The following is a 24,461-nucleotide window of genomic DNA, read 5'->3' on the forward strand; positions in this document are numbered from 1 at the left end:
CTACACTATCATGATATGTATGTGCCTGGCCAAGAAATTGTCATCCTCACTATTTAAACTGAGTGACAGAGCAATTGCAGGTTTGCATCAGCTCCCACATTTCATTTACAGTTCGTCAGTATGTTTCTTCTGCCTTTACCTCATCTTTTGCTACCCTTTTCTGTCCTCCTGTCGTACATGTCCTCTCGTGCTTTTCTTTCAAACATGTTGTCTTCTTGTCTCATCCTTTTTTCCTCCTGTGTCTTTCTCCTTCTTTACCTTTTGCTCCCTGCTTTTGCTCCCTTTGTCCACTGTCACTGCCGATGCTAACTGTGCTGATAACTTTTCCTTTGTAAAAACACTCACGTTGCTCTGGCACGGGCGCGTCTGTTCGCCTTCCTGGCGCCGCTGCGCAGCCGTTTGCTGCCGCCTGACGCAGGATGCGCTCACTGCAGCACCGGGCCCAGCAGGGCTCTGCTCGCCCCGGCCACCGCAGGGCTTGGGCACCCTCTGTCCCCTGGTCGGATCAAAACATGGTTATCCTGCGTGAGTGCTCCCTCCTGTGCTGTCGAGGTGCCCCCTCTGCACAGCTTCTTGTTTATAGGAAATGAGCTGATGTTGAAATGAGGGAGGTGAGTTGTCAGATTTAGTCAGGAGCGTTCAAGATGTGCCCTAGCGTGACTTTTCTATGAAGGCAATTATAAATTTTCAGTTCTTGACCTGGGTTCACACTGAACAGTCTTACTCCCCAGATCCTCTGAGTATTTTCCTCTTGGAATCTGGGGAGGTGTCAGCTTGGAGCTGTTCAGGTGATGCTGGATTATACTTCAGCTTGTCTTTCTGGAAAATGTTGGTCCTGGTTCTGAGTACCCATGTCAGGTGGCTTCAGAGCAGCTGTGTCTCAGCTAGGACATCCCCTCACCTCTGTGTGATGACTTTATTATGTCACATGATGGTGAGCAATGGGTTTGCTTTTAGACAGCTGTTAACTTTGAACTGGGCTTCAGACTGGAAATGGCTAGTACGTGTGGAGGAGAAAGAAGGGTGTTGGAGATTTTTGTCAGTGCTGTAGAATTTGTTTGCTCTGAGAAGGGCATGGAAGACCTTTTGTGATGTTTGCGTATTGCACATACTGTTTGCCCAGTTGGACCTCGTTTGTGCTTCCATATTTCCTCATATGCCCTACCACATAACATTGGTCAATACTGAACAGCTACAGCAATGACCATCACAGTTACAAACATCATTCATTACTATTTTTATACATACTTTCTTGAAAATGTAATTTCGATCGAATTACAACTATGTAAGTAGTTAAGAGACAATTGGAAATGAGTTTGTTACATCAACTGCCTTTCATTTACAAATGCTGTCACCTCTGGCTCTGCTTCCCTGTATGCATTGTTTATGCAGGCAGGCCAGCTGATAAGGCTTGCCTGTAGCAGGAACCCTGTGATTCCACCACTGCGCGTGGGAGGGCATGATTTGGAAAGCACATGCCAAAGGCCATGGAGCATGGCACATGTCCACATTCTTGCTCATCCGTGTACTGTCTGGTGGGCAGTAGTACTGAGTAATACTGCGTGATCGTTTTTCCCCCAGTCCTGAGCTTTTTTTTGCTTACTTTTTGTGTGTACCCTTATGGATGTCACGTCAGTAGAGCCACATCAGTTTCTGTTCTGTGGATGCTCAGTAGCACGGACTGTGTAGCACAGTCACTGGACTTTGATGCTGTGGAAAAGCTCTGCTTCTGCAAGGCTTTTAATTACACTAATCTCGCTTGACAGAAAAAGGGAGAAGTTTTTTCTGAAAGAGAACAACTTGAAAGAGAAGATCCATTGCCTCTTCATTCGGTTACCAAGCTCCAGGGCATTTTTGCTGTTGGTTTTGGGGGTTTGTTCATTGATTGCATTGCAAACTTGCTAAAAAATCCTTCTGGCATTCCCCAAAACACTTGTGCACACCTCACATCTGTTATGCAGTGATGCCTACATATTATTGCTTGAAGTAGCATCACCAAAATATTTTTCAATGCAGAGGTGAACATAAATTCTTCTTTCATACTCCTCAGCAAAACATTGTTATTTATCAAGAACTATTACAATATATAGACTTGCCCCAAAATATTCTTATACTGAAAATATATATATTTTCTGAATATATATACTGAATATATATACTGAAGCATTTCCCATCAGTTTTCCCTGCAATATAGCATCTTAGAGTTTTTAAACTTTGCTTTCGTTCTGTTGAGTACTTCATGTAGAAGCATTTTCATTTATTACTGGTATGAAATTATCTTCTTTTCCCAAAAATGTTGTTCCAGAGCTTTACTCTTGGCCCTTCATGGACAGATTGTACCTAGAGCAAAAGCTGAGTCAGACTAACAAGCAGACTGATGAGGAAGTGACCTGGCTGTTGTCTCAGCTTGCTGCATCCCACTCTCCATATATGTGATGTCTGACAATTTATTAGTACTAGGCTGTACCTGTTTAAAATGTCATCCATTGGCAGCAAATATTGTTCATGTGCTGTGCAATTTGGACAAATCAGAATTTCCTGGTACCAGCGGAATCAACCTGCCCTTATTAAAATAAATTGCCCGATATTTTTTGAGGTTGGTGGATCTGGGAGCAGATCCTAATTGACAGAGCATTCACTTTCAGTGCACAAATCTGAGCTACACTAAATAACACAGCAGATCTTCGTAACTGTTTCTAATTTTAAATGTAGTTAATGCCCCTGTTTACGTTTCCATCTTTTTCTATTAAGTTCTAGCAATGACGCATTGTGTATGCTTTGAGAATGGATTATATTAAGATATACTGTTGCGTAAGGTTTCTTCTATCATTGATTTGCATAGGGGGACATGTTACTCTTCTGTAACTTTGTTTGCTCTAGGTTTGGTAGGTATCGTAAGTTCTGATAACTGATAATTCTACATAAACCTCCTAAAATTACCAGAATCAGAAATAATTCCTTTTGTTCAGCAAAAATATACCCTCTTTTTCATTTTCTGTTTAGTTAGCTTGGGATTTTTTGATCATTCATATCCTCATTATTATTTCACCTACCTAAGTCCCATACCAGTAAGAGACATTTCTGTACAACTTGTGTACTGCTCCACCATTGCTCCCACAGAAGTACTAGAGCTCTGGTGGCAGCAGGACTTTCCCCAAGACAGTGATAACCTATTTTGTTACACCTCAGTTATAAACTTCAGCTCCTTGCTCTTCCACACTCTAAGGCTAGCTCGCTTTAAAATTAAATTTTATTAGAGGGACTTTTAAGAAAAAAAAAAAAAAACAAAAAACAAACATGAGAGGACCTAATCTCTGAAGGAATTGGTTTTCTGCTACCTCTAGATTTTAGTATTCTTTTGCTTTGAAGTCCATCTCTATATAACTTCCAGTAAACTGCAGTTACAATACTGTGTTCTCTTTTAAAAAAATTAAAGAATATATAATATTGAAACTACGCTAAATGGAAAACTGTAGGCTAGTGACCCACAAACAAATATAAGCAGAAAAGATAGCACATCTGCATTCATGATTCTTTCTGTAAACTGCAGAATTGTTTTAGCTACTGTTTTGGCACAGTTTCTTCTGGCTGAGCCAAAGTTTGGACCATGGTTAATCTGTGGTTATAGCATAATGTGAGCAGAATGCAAGAAGATTTTACTCTTTTGCAGCACAGTTTTGGCAGCTGAACATTTACGTTTAGCTAAATCCAGGGGCAAGATTAGGAACTTTTCTACTAAACTTTCCTAGTAGTCACAGTGGAAGCCATAGATTTAGCAGGTTTTTCCATGTTTTCTACTGCTGAATCTGCATATTCAGCCAAGGCATTATCTTGAATGAAGCAAGTGGGTTTATTCATGACGGTTTGTCTAGAACTTGCTGGATTGGGTAGGGAAAGAGCAAGTGTGTATCCATGTTTTGTTTTGCTTTTCTAGTCTATTTAAAATCTCAGTTTGACAGACTTTCTTTCAGTACCCTGCTGCCTTTATGCCTAAATGCATTCAGCTGAGCTATTGTGTTCATTTATCACATTCTGTTAAGGTTTGTTCAGGAGATGGAGCTCACACAGGGTGTACAACATTGATAATTGACTTGTGTGGGAAACAAGGAATTCAGATCTACCCCAAGAGTGCCAAGGGTTGTACAGGTCAGTATGACAGTTTCCTCCAGTCAGTCACAAAAGCCTGCAGTTTTGAAGGCTGGAAATTGACATAGAAACTGGAAACAATCAATCAGAAGATAATTTTTCTTACAAATTGAACTGGTCACTTTATATAAATATATATATATATATATATGTATGTATGTATAAACTCATAAACCAACAGTATAAGAGTCTCAAACAAAACTGTTCCCTGCTCAAAAATTCTTGTGACTGTTGAAGGAGCACCTGTGAGACAAAGAATTAAGAGTCCTGTCATCAGAAGTGGAAAAGTAAGTGGGACCTTAGGGATACATTCCTCTGAAGTGACGGTGTAAGGGGCCAAGTCTTAAGCTGTATTCTGTGTGTATCAGTAATCCTCTCCATCGTACCTGATACCACTTCTGGCTTTTGTTATGATCCATTTTCCCTGAAAAGTTTGTATGTCTTACAGTCTTTAATTTAACTTGTATATAAAGCTGGTGAAATCAACAGAATTCATTATTAAGACATCGTAGAGCCTATATCTAAGATCCTGCTGGACCTCTCAAAATGCAAGTGAAGTTTGATTCCATTCATTTCATGTTAATGAATTCATTTCATCATGTTAAGAAGTGACAGTGCGACTTTATTTACCTCTGTATATGAGGACATGGTTTGCATGGGCTTTAAATATTGTATGTTCTAGCTATAAAAAAACATGGCACAGGCATCAACAGAAATACTCTAATTTAGGAGGGGTTTCCAGTATATCATTTTCTCAAATTTTTAACCTGTTTCAGTAAAAATAGCTATATTTGTCTTGATGCATGTATCTGAGGGTAGAAACAGGAAACGCCGTAACATGTACTTCCTTGCACACCATCTGTTTATAGAAGAAGAGACTTATATCTTGTTGATTATAGGTATTAGGCAATCAAGGCAATTCTACTTATGTCTTTGAAGTAAAGGCACAAAATTTCATTTATTTTTGTTTTGCTTTTAAACAATTATTTGATTTTTCAATTAAATAGGAAAGAAAGTTCAAGTTTTAGATCTGGAACATTCATACATCTAACAAATTATACTGTTCTTGAATCTTCTGTTTTATTTTGGATCTGTGTTACGACAGTTTGCAATTTCACAACCATCTGCTGTTTTTAATGAAGATTTCTATGATGTGAAAATTTTTCGAAGTATGCTGTAAAAACATGTAAAAGCTCAAATCAATCAAAAGCATTTTGGGGTTTAAGCCAAAGCTGTCAAATATTGTGTATCATACCAAAAAAAATCAGGCACAATAGTCAAAATGGTTTGTTTCAAAATTTTCTGAAAAAGAACAGTGTGATTTTTTTTTCCTTTTTGCTGCAACATTTAATTTCAAAATTTGTTCCAATTTAAAAAATAAACACACTTAAAGTTCAGTGAAATGAAACATGCTGGCTAAGAAAGAAACTTTCCTGTTTAAGTCTTTCCCATCAAACATCAGTTATTTTAGGTTGGCCAGAAAAATTCTAAATTGGGCTGGGGGGTAAGCCACCCAAATTACAAAATCTCTTATTTACATACATTTATTCAGGTCTTGCTCAATGTCCAAGTGTGAAATGAGGCAGTGATACGGGATGATCAAAACAGAAATGCATAATACTCACATATTAGTTACTGCCTGATGCGGATGCGTGGCAGTGTGTAATACAAAGCACACAATTTGAACCATTAAGCCCAAGAAATACAAATTGCTGTGGCGTGGAGTGGCTGTGCCTGAGCTATAAATAAAGGAATCAACATGCAGGAAAGCTGCAAAATCCTCATGTGCAGGAGGAAGCATCTGGTGTGTGTGTTTGTATGTCTGTACCTTAATACTCTTTCTGACTTTGATGGGACTTTTCAAAGTCATGTAGTCTAAACCCCCTGCAAAGAGCAGGGACATCTTACACTAGATCAGGTTGCTCAGAGCCCCATCCAGCCTGACCTTCAAGGTTTCCAGGGATGGAGCACCTATCACCTCTCTGGGCAATCTGTTTTAGTGTTTCACCACCCTCATTGTAAAAAATCTCTTCCTTATGTCTACTCTGAAATTCGGATATTCACAGTTGTGATAGTGCAGAAATATTTGCAAAGAAGTTCTCATGCAGAGTCTGGTAGCATCGTGTCATTCTCTGGCCAGGGATCAATTCACCAGTCATAAACACTGGACTAATACCTGCATTTTAATTGCATTATGGAGGCATTTTCTTAAATAAACGATCACATTTCCCAGGTAGTCAGTGAAGAGAGGTAGGCACTTCCATGTGCTTGTGATCTCCCATAGAAAGCTTTCCAGGCCAAATAGGAAGTATGGGCGTTAGACCCTTAAAAATTAGGAAAAAGTTAAGTACGTACTTCGAAATCAAGGAGTCATGCCCGCAACTTTTGTTTTTTATTTTTCTCATAAGGGTTGATGAGGATGACCAATTGTAGCAGTCATTTCATGGCCCTACATTGTTTCGGTTTTGTCAAAGAACAGAAATTATGAATATAGAAGTGGTATGTGGCAACAGGCACATGCTTTGAATGGTCCTTCTCTTTCTCAGAGTAATGTTGTATCTACACGAAGTCATACGCACAAACCTGAACTCAATTCAAGATCGCTGCTCTGATGAGTTCACACATTGCAGCTGGATGAATACTAAGCTGTGGTTAGCATCGTACCAAGTTCTGCAGCACCACACTTAGCAAGTGCTGGGCTAATTTGGGTATATATGTACTGAACTAATCAAATAAAGAATAACCAGATGGTCAAAAGAGGTGATTATCCCACCGCATCCAGCGCCGGTGCGGCCTCACCCCGGGTGCTGTGCGCGGTGCTGGGCCCCGCCATTTCAGAAGGGTGTGAAGGTCCTCGAAGGCGCCCAGAGGAGGCCAACAGCGCTGGTGGGAGGGCGGGAAGGCCCGGCCTGCGCGGGGCGGCTGAGGCTCTGGGCTCCTCTGGTTTGGAGCAAAGGGGGCTGAGGGGCGACCTCGCTGCTCTCTGCAGCTTCCTGGGGAGGGGACGTGGGGAGGGAGGTGCTGATCCCTTCTGCCCGGGATCCGGTGACGGACACGCGGGAATGGTTCAAAGCTGCGCCAGGGGAGGCTCAGGCTGGACGTCAGGAAGCACTTCTTCACCGAGAGAGTGGAACAGGCTTCCTAGAGGTGGTTGATGGACGCCCCAAGCCTGTCAGTCTTTAAAGGGACATTTGGACAATGCCCTTAGCAGCATGCTTTAATCTTTGGTCAGTCCTGATGTGGTCAGGTAGTTGGACTAGATGCTCATTGTAGGTCAGTTCCAACTGAAATAGTCTATTCTGTTCTATTCAGCTACAGGCTGCAGGGTTGGCAGATGCCCACACTGTGTGTGATACTAACACTTCTACACTGCACAAAAGACAGCTTGACCCATTTTTCAAATTTGGCTTCCTACAGATATAGTCATCTGCATATATGCACATAAAAAGAATTTAAATGTTGCCTTATTGTACATAAGGAATTAGAAAATGCTGGGTTTCATTTTAACACCATGTTAATCTGGTTTATGGATTTGTTTAATGCGTCCCCCTCTGTCCCCTGCCATTTTTCCTGACAGACCTTTTGCGGTGGCCGCAAATCAGCACGTGCAGATCACCTGAACTGGAGACATTTTCATGTTATTGGACTGATGGAAATTTTTATAACCTCACTGCTCCAGGAACAATACAGCTATTGTACATGAAAAGGTAATAATACAGAAAGAACAAAAGAAAGAGGAAAAGACAGAGAATGCTGTGCCTGTTAGCTCATTGCTGTTAATTTTTTGTTATGGTATGAGCCACACTGGTTTTAAGGGCATAAAACTGTGGTTTAAGTGCATATTTTTCAGTGTCAAAATTTCTTGTTCATTATTAGGCAATCTGCAGTGACAAGCATTACTTGGCAGATATTTAAGAATACCTTCTTAATAGATATAGGTCCAGGTTGCAGATTCCAAAACTGAAAACTGTATGGCTTGGAAAATGAGTTTTTAACAGGGAGCTTAAGTTTATTCCTTACCAACCTAACTTGCAACTGTGAGATTCCTTATACCTATGCTCATATGTGGAGTTTGGATACAAGCCCATTTCAAATTTGTATTAAATTTTATAAAGCTCCCATTGATCAGTTGCTAGATTGAATGTGCACATCCAGGTGAAAAGGCGGCTCTGAGACTGGGGATTTCATTTCATTGAGCCTTGATAAATCCTGATTCACATTCCACTTAAGCTTTTGTAATTTTCAGGTTGTTACAATGATTAGCCTGAAAGAGGTCATAGAGATTACCAGGCTATCAAGGAAAATAGGCCTTTTGTTCACAGGAATAAGAGGGTGTGAGTTCCTATACACTTTAATATATTGGTTTTCAACCTTTTTGGAATCTACAGACACTTTCTACTTGTGATGATACAGTTGCTTAGAAAACTTAAGCCTAGTGGCAAGGCTGGCTTGCTTACTCTTCCGAGACCTCTCAGAAATACAGGGATCCAAGTTAAAACCACTATTTAAGTTTAAATATTTAGTTGACAGTTGTCAGTGGCATGTACCGTGTGGTACAAACTTTAGAAATTAATTAAACTATGATAAAGCAGTACCATGCAGGTTGAGCCAACGACATATTAAATCTTTGTCCTGGAAATTAGAATACCTCAGTAAAAGATGTGAGTTCAACATCCACATTAAAAATATTTCTGTTTCGTTTCAATATGCAAGCATATTTAAGGCTCAGAACTGAACTCTTATTTATCATTTAACCCAGTCTCCTACTTAACACAAGCCATAGTGTCTTAACTGTCAGTATCTAGTCCTAACTCTGGCAGAGCTACAGCACTTCCTTTAGAAAAAGTGTCTGGTCTCACCAGCTAAGCACAAAACCAGTGCTTATTGGAAGAAATACTTCTTAATTTATGTAGCATCTGCCTTTTTACTTCTTAAGCACCCACTCCAGTATTGAAGGCTGCACTTGGCATAATTGATTTAGCTTCTCCTTCTGTACAGCTTCATTGGCTCTTGGTAAGAAAAGGCACTTACGATATATTTTTAACAGACCACAACAGTAATTTTTTAAAAGATCCCTGTTTGGGCTGAGAGATAGTATCAAAGAATAGCAACAGCAGACATGTTCACTATGAGATCATTTTTTTTCTAAAGTGACTTCAGAAATACTGAATAAATGTCTGTCACTTTTCCTGTAGACTGTTTCTAACAATTTGGTCATTGCCACTTTACTTTAATTGAAGACTTGTTTAGTTTTGAACCTGGTGAGTAGTTTTAGCTTGGACACATTAAAATGACAAGTAGCAGTGTTTCTCAGTCTGAGAGTTCAGGGCACTTTTTATAACTCCGCTGGTTTGTCTTTTTGTAAGAGATTAAATGAATGTGGTGTTTCCTGCTGCAGTTCTTTTATTTACAGAGAACATTATGAATTTTTGAACAAAAAGGGTTCTCGCCAGTAGTTCCAAGCCTGTGTTTTAGAAGTTCTGTTTCCCAAGGAACGTAGCCCTTCCTTACTTAGAGCACTGTATTTCTGTTCGCTTTGTCACATCCTGCAGTCCTGGGTTGGTTTGTGCCGAGTCTCTTGCAGCATCCACCCTCGGGCACTTCCCTGGGTGAGCAATAAATGCTCCAGTGCTTACATCCCAATTCGGTGCCCCAGAGCAACTCACTCCCCTGTCTTTGACTGTGCAGTTGGTGCAGGACTGATCTGCCATAAGGACTGGCTTTCACTGTTTCAGACATCGTTATGTAGATGGCTATCTTCCTGCATTTGCCTGAATAGCAGTTGCTTAAATGCATATCAAATTTACCTCAGTCATTAGCACCTACCAGCGTAGCAAGATGTGCTCTCTGACTGTTCTTTTGAAGCACCATCCAAAGCATAGAAATGCCGCTGACACTACATGAGAACCTCAATTCATTTATGCAGGTTGCTTGGATAGTGGTTTGGTTTCATTGTAAATTACAATCAATACTGACATATTTTTCTCACTTCCATGTAAGTTATGACTTATCAATAATGTGTCTTGTAACTTCTGTAATTTGTACTTTTGTACTTTGTAAGATCTGTAAATCTCTCTCTCTCACGTATATTACATTTTTGTTGTCATTCTAGGAATGATGAGGACTGGAAAGAATGCCCTGATTATATCACTGCAGGAGAAAATAGCTGTTACTTCAACACATCCTACACCTCTATTTGGATACCATATTGTGTTAAGCTTGCCAATAAAGATGAAGTATTTGATGAAAAATGTTTCAGCGTTGATGAAATAGGTATGCTTCCATTACGCATTTTATCTCTGTGTTTTTCTGTCACAATAGGTGTGATGCTATAAGCTTTCATATTAACACTGTATTTAAATTTTCGCTCTCCGAAAAGTTAAGTTTCTAAGAAATACAAACAAAAGCAAATACATGGTTTCTCTTTCTGAATACCAGTGGTCTCCCAAAAGTGTGCAGATGAGCTTGCCTTTGCTGTCACTCTGAGACCTTTCTAATGGATGCTACAAATACTTGTTCAGTGTGACCCAGGATGGCATTAAAATCTTGATTCTGCAAAGTTCTGGAACCAAACAGTTTTTTGTCCCTGAATCAACACTTATCTACAGAATCAAGATGTTTAGCATTCCTAAACTAGAATTTGTATTTATTACAGTATGAATTATGACTGTCCGGGACATTGCAGATGTTGCCAGTTGTTAAGAGCAGTGGTGTATACCTATGTGATTAATTTATTCCTGCAAGTGACTACAATACCCACTGCTGTCTTTTCTTCAACTGAGCAAAATTAGACAAATTTTTCGGATACCATAGTTTTTCAATGTACTTCTATATTACTTACTAAATATTTAATTTCCCTTTTTGTGTTACTCCAGTTATTGTTTTTATTTCTAGTGAGAACTCTATATTTAAATGTTGGTGGAGAATTGTGTCTCAGTGTTTTAAAAACTGCTATTGGGAAATGTAGTGTAATAGTTAATACATTCTTCATATTCTTTATTAGTCACTTGGGTGAGATTCATGCAGAGCATGTCTACTGCGAATGGCAGGCTGCCTTGGTACCAAATGTAGTGACTTTTGTCATTTTAGATTTTAATCAGCAAATATGTAGTTAATGTGCTTTTTTAGTCTTGAAATCATTTAACAGTGTGTAGTAAGAATGATCATTTCACATTGAAAACTGGCTGTTTTATTCCAAATACTCTGTTTAAACAGTACTACCTGATCCCCCTGTCCACCTTAACTGGACTCTGCTAAATACTAGTCAGACTGGGATCCATGGGGATATCCAGGTAAGATGGGATCCACCACCAACAGCAGATGTTCAGAAGGGATGGATTACTCTGGAGTATGAATTGCAGTACAAAGAAGTTAATGAGACAAAATGGAAGGAGGTATGAAGCAAATATTTATTATACAATAGTCATAGTACAGTGCAGGCTTGTTCTGTCCCTAACACTTCTGTACTACTATGAAAAGCAACAGGCTTGTAATTGCTAATTAGATGATACCTGAAGTCTTCAACAACATACCTATATTCTTCTGAAGTTTTCTAGCAAACATTGTAACAATGTGTCAAGATAGTTGGCATGCAGGATGATAATTACAAACCCTGAAATCCTTGTGTTAGATCAGAAAGTACACAAACATCCATAGAAGTGTTTTCAAGGATAAAATATTTCTCTGTTGTTCTCCTAAACCACAGCTATTTGAAACAGTGCGTGGTATTTTTAGTAGTTGGAACAGGAATATTTTGCTTGGAAAATGTCACCATGTCAGTCCAAGATTCTTCAGGGTACCTTTAGTTCCTATATTTATAATTATCATTTCAGTAGATTGAAAAAAACCAAACAAACAACACCAAAACAAAACAAAAAAAAAAAAGCAGCTTTGAGTTATAACTTAAAATACAATAAGGAAGTAAAAATAATGCAACATAGATAAGGCATACAGATTTCATACCAGACAGCAATGGTAAATTTGTGACTATATGGATAGTCCTTGGAAATATAAAATACATATACCCCAAATCTTTTTAAGTTTTCTTTTTGAAAATCAATTAAGTTCTTGAGCAGTTAGTTTTCCTGTTATGGTCAAGAAGCTGTACCCAGCTTACCTGAATGGACAGGCTAAGTGCCAGTGTGTTGTGACGTACTTGCATATGGAGAACACTTCCTGAACACCATTTCAGTGCATTAAGAACATCTTCATGTTCTTAAGCAGAACCCTTCATTTGCTTTCTTATTAACTGAGTTAACTGACAGAAGGAAAGCAACTATTAACATTACTGGTTTGTTTTAATATACAAAAGGCAAATTTGCAAAAAGCAAATTTACCAATTGAAACATAGTCAAACTGGTTTGCCTGCCTTCATCTGTGAAAGACCTTGGACACCTTCTCACCTTTTATCTTTCTCAATGTTAGCATTTTCTGTTTATCTTACACCTTACTATTAAGTCTACTAAGCCACACAGGCCTATAATGTCTATAAGTTTTCCTAATGCTTGTCTGAATTTCTCTCCATACTGGTTTACGCTATACTTACTGTATAGCCTGTATTAAAGCCTATGAAATGAGCTAACTTTAGGTAGTAAATCAATACCCCTTAAGAACTTGAAAATCTGCAGGGTATTTATGGGATTTACAAAAGCAGGTGGCAATACGGAAACCTCTTTGAAAATGCACATGTTTTTTTATAAGCCTTTAGGTATCAATCATATAAATACCCTAATAAAGCTTTGGTTTTGCTCCAGTACCATCAGTAATTCCAGCATGCCTTGAGACTATTTCTTCTCAGGAGAGCAAAGGCTAGAAGATCAGTGTTTCTTCTTTCAGAAAACAGATAAGGAATGGCTGAATACTGTCATTGCCTCAAGAAAAGTAGTACTTTACATTATGTTGTACTGCAGCCATATATATTGTAAGTTGTTGTGCCTTTCAGCTTAAGAGCACAACCATGACATAATTCACTGAGTCACTTACCAGAGCACAAAAAAAGAGATTTCTGAACAAAAACTTGTTCTGGCCTAAGACAATCATGGAACTCTGAATAACAGCATTGGAGCAACAATTTAACTCTTTGCATTCTTTGCTACAAATACCTTCCGTAATGAGTGTTGAAGCAGTACAGAGATAAATGCCTAGTTATATTGTTATTACTAGTTTTTTAGAAAATGGATAATTTTTGACTGCTTTACCATATGCTTTTACATATAACTGATACAAAACTGATAGAAAGGATTAATTTGTAGTACTTCAGTTCTGCTAAGTCTCCCCTTTACTGAGACTTACTTGTAATTTTTGTAGACGTTTTGGGATGAACCTGTTTGATTTTTCATGTATAGCGTTCATTTTTTTCAGTCCGTTTACTACTTGGGTATAGATAAATTATGAATTGAAAGAGAACTAAAACATTAATTAATAAAGTATTATAACAGTAAGTTACAGTGATAAGAGGATCAAATTTATTTTCTGAGAAACTTCCTAAAACCAAGAAAATCCCCACCTTCATATAGCAGGTGTTCACGAGACAGAGCCAAATGTAATCTCTATCACAGTTTGAAAAAATATTGTCATATTTATTAGCTGCTTGCTGGGTATCTTTGTAAAATTCTACCCTTTTATCTTGAAGTATTGCACATTACATTCTGTCCCCTCTTATGTCTATTCATAAACTAGTTTATTAGTCATAACTAGCAATAGCTATATAGACCCTGTGAGTCTGCTGTGTTTTTTGAACAAGGTGTGGAAACACACATCAACTGAGCAATAGTGAAGAACGACTTCATGGTGAAGTGTCTGTCTATGAAGTGCCTAAAAATGTACGTGTGATAGGGAATCTTAGAAGTCTAATTTTCCATTAGTTATTTAGCATATTTTAGATTTAGATCTTTTGACTTACTAAAAAAAAAAAACAAACAAACAAAAAAAAAAAAAACACGCAAGCCCAGATCCATGTAATAAGGGATGAAATTGGCAATCACAGATCAGTCTTCAGTGAAAAGGGCTGGACCAGGGAGGACTCTGCTGGCTGTCTTTATCTTGTTGAGATTTTGCTGGAAAAGGTCTGTTTCACACTGCAGTGAAGGGCAGGGAAGCATGGGCTCCAGAGCTGAACACCATCACTGTGTTCATACAGCACTGTGGCTGAGATACAGGGCTTACTGGTTTGAGGGGGCAAAACTCTGCACTGCATTGGATATACAGCCTAGTATCTCCGTGTGTTGTATGGGTGCCCAGCCTTGTGCTACTCCTACCCAGGGTACATCTGAACCTTTCCCTGGTACTGCCCATCTCCCAGTTTTCAGTGTTTTTCTATTAAAGTTGGTGAAAACCATTGCCTTGGTTGCTGTCATGCCTGGGCCAGCCTCTGCCTCTGTTGCCCCATCCCACTGGGTACTCTCAGTGTCCCAGGGGCTCCAGCTGATCAATGACAAACAGCTGCTCCACAGTCTTGTGTTAAAGCCCTCTTACAGGGCAGGCTCATGCATGCAGCGCAGTGACACATCTCAGTGTAACAGCAAGTTTATTACACTTTCCTTTAGCATGGCAATCACAAGCATCACTCTGTGTACACTGACTGAAGTCCAGCAATGCAGCTGCCTGGTTCCAGGCTCCCCTTTCCATACTTTAAATGAATTTGCTATGTGCTGCCATGCATTATTATTTACCTTTTATCGTGTCTCTCTCATATGGCTTTTAGCTTATTTAACCATATGGCAAATGCTATTCATATGTTCAGTTCGTGCTGAACCTTCCCCAGTCTATAAATCTTGCTCCATCCAGGTGTCTTGTTAGTTCATTGGTGGACTAGAGACATCCTGGCCATTAATGCATTATCTGTTCTTTAGCAACTCTTGCAATTTCAGGTACACAACTACAGTAATTTTACCTCATATTTTTCAGGGCTGTAATTTAGCCTGCATACTGCTTTTTCCAAGTGCCGCCATTATTTGGAGTACATAACATTTTGTGTGGTCCAGCATCCCTAAGAATCTCTACTAATTGTCTTAGAAAAAGAAGGGGGGGAAAAACCAGCAAAAAAGCCCCACAACAGCAAACCAAAACAAAACTGCCTGTAAATCTTCAGTGTACTGTTTGTGGCTTCACAGCATGAAATAAGTGTGATTTTATTTCCTTCCCAACACTTTCCAACTGGATAGTCTTGACATGTTAAAAACCTTTGTAGTATAGACCAGTTGATCTCCATGATCTTGTGCTCAGCCACTAGCAGACAAAAGCAGCCTGTGTGGGATCAGTGCCTCCTCTAAAATCCAGCTGGTTGGTTCTCAGAACACTTGAGCCTGGAGCCACCAGGGATCAGAGAACTCCACAGATTGAAGCTACTAACAGAATGTGTCTCAAGTTTAGATTATGCAGCTACAGTGATTATAGGATTGTATTGTTGAAGCTTCCTTTAAATCCCCAATGGCTGCTGTTTTCCAGGTGTTTTAATTCTTAGCCCTTGATGAGTTCTGCCAGTGTCATCCTTGATTCTGAAACAGAAGTAGAATTATATCTGCCACATGGATTTCTATTTTGTGCTCATTTTCCTTACTTTTTTTACACTTGTGTCGGGCGGTTAGAGCTAAAATACATACTCTAGAGGAGTAATAGAAGAAGAGAAAGATTTCACACAAGACCTCCAATGTGACTTCCTACATTGTTTGATGTGCAGCAGTATCTAAGTGTGTTGTAGTTAATATAGAAGTCTCAAGACCAGCAATCTGATGCCAGCTCTCACAGAGTCTCCATTATCACATTTTATATATAGGTAAAGATTTTGGTAGCTATGCAGTGTTCCCCAAATAAGTGCATTTGTAAGATGCAATGCATCTGGTTAGAAGGCCTTTAAATCTTTTTTCTTCTTAAAATTAATTCAGTAGGGGAGATTGATTGCACAAGTTTTAACACTCCTGTGTTATTTTAACAAGGTTTTTGGCATTGTGAAGTCAGTAATGTGGTGTTATAACAGTACAAAGGATTTACATTACTTCAGGTGTTTAATTCTGAAATCAAGAAGCAGTGTAAAACTGCCAGTACAGCTCAAACAAGTAAATCACAGTCCTTCTGTCTTTACAGTTAGAACCCAGGCTCTCGACAATGGTTCCACTGTACTCTCTGAAGATGGGAAGAGATTATGAGATACGAGTCCGATCAAGACAACGTACCTCCGAAAAATTTGGGGAGTTCAGTGAAGTCCTTTATGTATCTTTTTCTCAAACAGGCATTGAATTTGTTCATTGTGCTGAAGGTAAATAAGCAAAGTGTTTTTATAACCATGCTTTTTGTCTTTTCAGTGGTGTTGGGGGTTCGTTTTCTCCTTTCCATTGACATTGTATGCGTGGCTAGATTGATAATTCAGCCTACTGCATGAAAATCATTTGGTGAGATTGAGAAAGTACAAGTTCCAAATACAAGTTCAATAGTCAACTCAGCAAGACTGTTTCACATCTCATCAGAGAGCAAAAATACAGATAGCTTTAAGAATAAGAAAACAGTAACTGCCTGCACATCTTATAGAGCCTGAAATACAGTTAAATCTCATACTTCATTGTCTAAAATGAGCACTCTGGTAGCGAAGAATCGTCATTTTTATTGAAGTGTTGTATTGCTGGCTAAGTCTGTTATCAGAATGATAACAAAATGCTCTTCTGGTCTGCCCAATACTATCATGGACAGTGAGTATTCTGATTCTTGCTTCTGGCTTGTACTTGTTCGTAAAGTGCTATAAAGACAGAAGAGGAAACAGCCGTTGATCGCCACATTTCTTTCTGTAGAAAGAATGAGACAGTGCCTTTTCCTAAAGCATTCTCAGCTCTGAGCTACTGACTAAATTAACTCTTCAAAATATGAGCTCTTCACATTATTGTGAAAGCAAAAATGAAGCTGCTTCACTTAATTTTCCAGGGTATTAGTGAAGGTTTAAATAAAACCACCCCGTAACTCTTTCATCTTTCAAAATCTTGCTAGTGCCCTTTTTAACTCTTTGTATTACAAGTTTTCATTCTTAACTTACATGAACAGCTAACGTTCTGGACACGTGGCTTTATTTTGTTAACTCCAGCTGCATTAAGTTGTCCAGGTTTTCACATGAACAAAACTAAAATACCATGAAAATCTAAGATCTTCCTACAAGCACAGTTTTCTTCAGTCACTACAGCACAGATTCTGCAAGTTGATCAATGTCCATACACCTCACACAGCAGCAGTGATCTGATTTGATTGAGAATTTATTCTTTCTTGTTTTGTATATCAACAGAATTACAATTTATATTTTCTGTGTATTAAACATTTAAAGTAGTTAAAATCAAATGCAATATTCTAACTTTCTGAAGCAGCTGGAAATTCACAGATCTTACTGACATGACAAGGAGTTACTGGTTCTCCATTAAAACAGGGACCTGTTAACACAGACTTACCCAGATAGAACTGTATACTCATGCTTGAAAACTTGTCCAGTCAAAATCTAAGCTGTGAACACAGGGCTAAAACTCATACCTGAATTTTATATTGCTTTCTTTTCCCTGAAAGGGTGTTATATTTATATTCATGTATAGAATTCTAAAGCTTTCTGTCACTATTCCTTAGCCCAAAAAATGAGTGAAGTTTGCATGGAAAACTTAAAATTGGGAACAAATGAGGAGAACCTAAGACAAGAATAAATTTCTTTATACTTTGTATACTACAGTGGCAGCTTAAGTGTAATGGAATTCCCAGTATTTAAAAGATAAACCATTTCGTTTAGCAGCATTGTTCTTCATTCCTACTAAATGCTGTTTCTCAATAACCTAAATTCTTTGTAGCTACCTGCAAGGTTAATAAAAGGGAGGTATTTTTTTTTCAGTTGATAGTTCACAATGTAGTTAAAGTTTGGCCTTTAGAAAGAAGAGTAGTATGCTTTTTGGCGCCATCATATTTTAGTTTCTGTGAGAGAAGAATAGTTCATCTATGATTTACTATGCTATTAATAATGTTCTTTCAGCTTGGGCAAACAAGCAGTAACATGATCTGCAGCATTATATACCACCAAGACTATTGGTAGCATGTTCCAAATAGGCAGTATGTTCCTCATGGCTGGTTTTGTTACATATATTATCTATACTAAGATCTTGTTTATATTTAAAAACTCAATCTGTTTTCACAAGGAGTCTCAGTGGACTCACAAATGCAGTATGAAAACCAAAAGGCTATTTTTATTTCTGCTTAACAGAGAACTTTCACATTTAAGTAACTAAAAATTCTACTGTCAGTATTTACCACTTTGGAATCCTCAGGTAGTGGAAGAGAAAGATGAAATTAATGCAACAGAGATGCAGATTCCTGCTAATATCTTTTTGTTCTAATGCTTCAGAAATTGAGTTTCCATGGTTCTTAGTTGTTATCTTCGGAGCATGTGGGCTGGCCGTAACAGTGATCTTCATCCTGCTGTCTAAACAACCAAGGTAGAGAGTTTTATTTGTCAGATTTTATGTACTTGTAGCTTAGAAAATAGGGTGCTTCAATTGTTTCAAATCTGGGGGGCTAGAAATTATTTTGAAAATTGTTATCCGTTCTCATAAGCTATAAGGACTCTGGCATATGTACATACTGGGCCTTCAGTGGTAGGAATCTGATTGTGTTGACAGCTCCTTCCTTTTGGATTGCAGAAGATTTTATTCTGTAGTATTTACATAGTTAATTTACTTAGGCTTTGAAGGGGATTGTTTTTTTAGTCTGTTCAAATTTTGTAAATACTGTTTTTACCCACATACTGGTCAAAAGTTTCACACAAACATCTGTATTTGTTGTTGTTCTTAGACTGTTTCATTAATCTCTATTTCTTCATAGAGCCAAGGGAAAGAGCTTGAGTCATAGGGAGATACTTGGTCTCTGTGGATAGGGTGCAGCTTCTATAAAGAACGTGAATAGAATAAAACAAAGCACAGGATTGTATCTTTTATAAAAATTATAAAATTGTGTCACGTATAAAAATGAAACATACATAAAAATGACAAAATGGTCTCAAAATGAATTCATCCCCTAATATGGATGTTCAGGGGTAGGTTTTGACAAAATAATTTAGCTTGGGTGTCATACCAATACTGTCCTAGACTGTGAAGTAACAGCATGGTCAAATCCCAGTGCGCACATGCATGTTGTCGGTGGTCTTGTATGTATACTTTGAAAATGAACACTGAGGCGTATTGCACACCTCAGCATAAAAACAAGCCATTGAAATGAAAACAATATAGTGCAGGTGGAGCAGCTCTAAAAAAACAATGTAGGCAAGTGGCACTATGCTTTGGCAGAGCTTAATGTCAGGAAGCTACTCCCTGCAATAGTATCCCGATCCCAGGGTTAAGAGCAAGGCTGCTGGTAACAATGCATGACAAAAGCTTCATGTGTCAGAATGGGGCGAGAACAACTCTCATGTGGGACCAGGAGCTCACTAAGGTCAGCACACTGAGCAAGGAGTGGCACAGTCACAAAAGATCCTGTAGGGCTGATGCATGTCTCTGATCAGAGCTTATTCCCCATGCTAATCATGGCTGCTGGAGGAGGCTTTTCTCCACTGAAGACCCTTCGTTTGGAAAGTTTTTTCTGGACCTATGGGCCTGCACCGTTTCCTTCAAACTGGTGCATGTGGTGGTAGGAGTGGCAGTGTATTCTGCAGAGGAGCAGGCTGCATGGGCTTCCCATAATGCAAAATATCCAGGCTCGGCTTCCCCCTGTATCTGAAAAGATACCAATTCATCCTCAGTTCTGATCTCACCAGATCTGAACCAGGCTTCCTAGGACAGGTGCCGTATGGTTAGGCCATACTCTTAGATTTGAGAGATGCAGGCCTGAATTATGGAAGGCTGAGAAGAGAGCAGAGCGTAGTTCTCCTGAATGATTTCTCCAGGCAGTGAGTGATAAAATCCTTTGTGTCATTACAAGAGTCCCCAATCCTGTCAGAACAGCGTATTTGTGGATTCAAGTGTAAGTACAAATCTGAAACTGGTACCCTGACAGCCCACCCAGTATAAAATCACCGGATTTCTGGCTCTCATTGAGGCTTGCTGGGCAGAACTTTGAGGGTCTACCAAAAAGAAAAGCAGCTGGGGAATCTGGGCCTTCCATAGTTTGGCAGAAGGTGCCTAAATTTCTCTCTGGCACTCTTAAGTCTCCTCTGATCCACTCTGGACCTCACTAAGGTCACTAACAATGCAGCTAAACTAATGTTTGGATTTGGATTTACCATCCCCACAGCTTACTTTCTAAAACAGGCAAATAGCCCCATATAAAGAGAATGTTGAATTTTCCTTTTGAGAACTACAGTTTATCCGTTTGCAAAAGAAGCAGGGAGGTAAAGTAGAGGAGATAGACATGGCCTGCTATTGTTGGATTATTACTAATGGAAAATCATCCTTCTGATTAGGTTTTCTTGTTGGGTTTGGGCTTTTTTTGTCCCCTCAAAAATCAGAAATCCACTTTATGAAGGATCAGAATAATACATATTTCCACAGTATGTACATGCATAAGCCAGTTACTAGTCCTTCCTCTACAAGTGTTATTATTAGGTATTACTGTCATTATTACATATTACTTGTTACGTTAGTAATTCAGAAAACAGAAGTGTCATAGAGATGGCAAAACACTAGCCTACATTTTTGCAGTTGTGTTTCTGTTTTATTTATTAGTTCTAAAGTCATTCACTCTTTTCACCAACTCCCTTTTCCTGTTCCCCTATTTAAATTTATTTGGCTTATGCAAAACTACTCTGCCCCTGGAAAGAAGGATTTGGGAAAGTCACTCTGCACCCTGAGGCTCCTGTCAGATTCCTTTGAAAATTACTTAAAAAGGGAAACTATTGACAGACCTCTAGGAATTTATTCTCTTTCTATAGAGCATTAAATTATCAAAGACCAGATTCCAAAATGGATTCCCACATAAATGTATATGATTTCAACAAGGAAGGTGGCAGAAAACTTCGGTTTTAATTTGCAATGACAGAAAACAATCGTTCTTTTCCTTAGGACTATTTGAAATTGAATCTTCAGATGTTTCAGTTTTGAAGTAATTAAGTATAAGTGCAATGTAAGGCTCTCTTATTTCTGACTTCCTCAAAAAGGACTACTGTCAATTAAAAGCCATCTTTTTTTTTTCCAGAATAAAAATGCTCATATTTCCTCCTGTGCCTGTTCCAAAGATTAAAGGGATCGACCCAGATCTCTTGAAGGTAATACTCTAAACTCTAAAGGTGCTCTAAACTCTACAGTGGGAATCACTGTAGTAGTAGCAGGTGACAATTGTTGTCCCAGGCAGAAAAATTTTGTAGAAGAAATTATGACACGGGGAGAGTTGCCACAGAATTAATTTTCATAAAATAATAAAAAAACCCTTGCAAATATTACATCAGCAACAGTTACCTTTGCTTAAGTTAACATCATAAAAAGCACAAACATTTTCATTATTTCCTTTATGACATTCATTTTCTGTTGCTTTATAGAAAGGAAAGCTAGATGAAGTGAACTCCATCTTAGCCAGCCACGACAGCTACAAGTCACAGCTATACAATGATGACTTGTGGGTTGAGTTTATTGAGTTGGACATAGAAGACCCTGATGAAAAGAACAGAGTCTCAGATACTGACAGGCTCCTGAGTGAAGGTCATCTGAAATCACACAGTTGCTTGGGAGCGAAAGATGACGATTCTGGACGGGCCAGTTGTTGTGAACCAGATATTCCAGAGACAGACTTCAGTGCAAGTGACACATGTGATGCCATCTCTGATATTGATCAGTTCAAAAAGGGAACTGAAAAAGAAGAGGATCTCTTGTGCCTTGATAGAAGAGATAATGATGAGTCACTTCCAACCCTTGCCAATACAGACACCCAACGGCCACATATGAGTACTCAGTCCCAAAATAGCCAGCCATGGCCACCTTTTGCAGACAGCATTGACCTAGCTAGTCCATCAGTCCATACCCAACTAAGTAACCAGAATTCATTGACAAATACTGACTTTTATGCGCAAGTGAGTGATATTACTCCAGCAGGCAGTGTTGTACTTTCACCAGGGCAGAAATCCAAGGTGGGGAGAGCAAAATGTGAAGGCTGCACAAGACAAAACTTCACCATGGACAGTGCCTACTTCTGTGAGGCAGATGTGAAAAAATGTATTGCTGTAACTTCCCATGAAGAGTATGAGCCGCATGTTCAGGAGCAAAGCTGTAACGAGGATGCTTACTTCACCGCAGAGAGCCTTACCACTACCGGTGTCAATCTTGGAACTTCAACAGCAGAAACCCCAAATTCAGAGATGCCTGTCCCAGACTATACGTCTATTCATATCGTTCATTCTCCACAAGGCCTTGTGCTGAATGCAACTGCAGTGCCTGTGCCAGACAAGGAATTCAACGTGTCTTGTGGCTATGTGAGCACAGACCAGCTGAACAAAATCATGCCGTAGCTCTTCTTTGACTAGATGTGTGCAGTATTTCACAGCAGAGAGTCAACTCGGGCTTGTATGCTGAAACCAAAATGAAGTCTACAAGTTTTTCATGGTTCTTATAATTCTGTCTGCAATGTTGAAACATAAAATATTCATCAAAATATTCCTATTGTGTTCTGTAAATATTATCTATGAATTTGTCTTGAGAGTGTTTTACTAACAGTGACTGTCTTGTTCTTGTGGGTGTTGATTTTTGTGATAGTAAACATTGAAATTACTATGTTTAATGTACAGTAAATCATGCATTTTGATAAAGCTAAAAATCAGGTGGTTTAAAGTCTAAAAACTTAGTAAAAACTGTGCTGTTGGCAGAGATCTTTATATCAATAATTAGGAACTGAACATATAGGTGAAAAAACAAGTAGATTGAATAAATAACACATCTATTTTGACTTATATAAATTAATAAAATATATTTTAATATTTTAGTCATAAAGTATAATGTTTTCTATTAACTACACACTGTAGTACAGTTATGAAGACCCATGTAAGGAAAGTAATTGCTGCAATGTTAAAAAGGAGTTTTCTGTTTTATAAAAGTTTTGTTCACAGCAAAAAGAAAAAATAGATTTTTACAGAACCATTTTGTACCTCCAAAGAAACCTGTAGAGAAATTTTGAAATATTGTAGAAACTTAAAGTAACAGATTCTATTACTTTCTTATGGTAACTAATATAGAAATATACATTCGATTTAAAGTTTTGTAGAAAACTTTAAAATAGACAAAATATTTGGGCAAATTATTCTGGTTTTTATCAGATTCTGGTTAATGCTACTAATATACTTTTTTACAAGTAAAATGTTGTCGACCACTATACTTTCACTGAAAATTTTTGAGAACACAGGAATAACCTCTGGTGACTTAGCAGCATGATCTCTTCACATTTGACCAACTTCTGAAGCCCTTCTACAACCAAAAGTGTCACTACATTTATTAGTTTGTGTCACATAAAGTCTTGATTAAAACAACAAAATAAGGACTTCAGGAGTTAGCCAGCAGTTCATTTTTAAAGATATAACAGGATTAGAAGACTTCAGTAGAACCAGAGAATTGGATACAGTAGTGTTCAAAAGTGTTTTTTATTTTTTGCAGCCTAACAGCATCTTCTACAACTGTGTTAGGCAGACTTTCAGAAGGAGAGGAGAGAAACCTGAAACTTGGTGGGAAAGCCGTCTTTTTTCTTACATTTATTAAGAACTTGACAGAGCTTTGCAATGAACTATTGCTGCTTCGGAAGTTACCTTCCTAGGCCATGGTTTCATCATAGCAGGGTTCTTCTTACAAAGCAGGCAGGGACGTTGATTTCTTTTTTCTGACCTGAACAGGAGTGTATGAAGTGCAGCGAATGCTGGTCTTGCTCATGATGTCTCCCACTGAACTCACCAATGCTGTCTTTGTGACCAAGGGCTACAGGACTGGGCCCAGCTATTGGGTGGGATTTTTGAGTTTAGCACGTACTTTATGGTAAATGTGCATTAGATATTCTGCTCATTTGCTGCTATATTTTTCTAACAGCTACATTATTTAGTTTCATATAAAATTCCATAGATGGTAGACACTAATACAAGTAATGCCTATGTGTGTTTGGAACAAGTTTCCTACTCTGTTTCTATTGCCAAAAATAGTTAAAATACCTCAGTCAAACTCAGAATGTCATTTTGGTACTTTACTGGTCACACAAGCCATTATACGCTGGTCAGAAGATGTATCTTTCGGTTTCTATTTAACTTTACTTATGTCAGTGTTTTGTTTGTTTTTCTCAAAGTTTAATAAATGTATTGTCTTCGATTTGTCCTGACACAGTGTGTTTTATTGCAGATAATTATTTCAATGGAA

General features: G+C 38.4%; 1 protein-coding gene across 2 annotated transcripts in view; it reads left to right on the plus strand.

The window, feature by feature from the left end:
- The window catches only part of GHR (growth hormone receptor), a 125,123-nt gene extending 100,710 nt beyond the window's left edge, over positions 1 to 24,413 (plus strand). For both annotated transcript variants that reach the window (XM_080372182.1, XM_080372181.1), the window contains exons 4-10: positions 7,724 to 7,853; positions 10,259 to 10,419; positions 11,362 to 11,540; positions 16,228 to 16,399; positions 18,500 to 18,590; positions 21,280 to 21,349; positions 21,620 to 24,413. In XM_080372182.1, the coding sequence (XP_080228308.1) occupies positions 7,724 to 7,853; positions 10,259 to 10,419; positions 11,362 to 11,540; positions 16,228 to 16,399; positions 18,500 to 18,590; positions 21,280 to 21,349; positions 21,620 to 22,582 (1,766 nt within the window). In that variant the 3' untranslated portion in view covers positions 22,583 to 24,413. The remainder of the gene's footprint in view (positions 1 to 7,723; positions 7,854 to 10,258; positions 10,420 to 11,361; positions 11,541 to 16,227; positions 16,400 to 18,499; positions 18,591 to 21,279; positions 21,350 to 21,619) is intronic.
- The last annotated feature ends 48 nt before the right edge of the window (positions 24,414 to 24,461 follow it).

The sequence above is a fragment of the Falco punctatus genome, assembly GCF_963210335.1.
Source record: "Falco punctatus genome assembly, chromosome: Z".
In the NCBI taxonomy this organism is placed as follows: Eukaryota; Metazoa; Chordata; class Aves; order Falconiformes; family Falconidae; genus Falco; species Falco punctatus.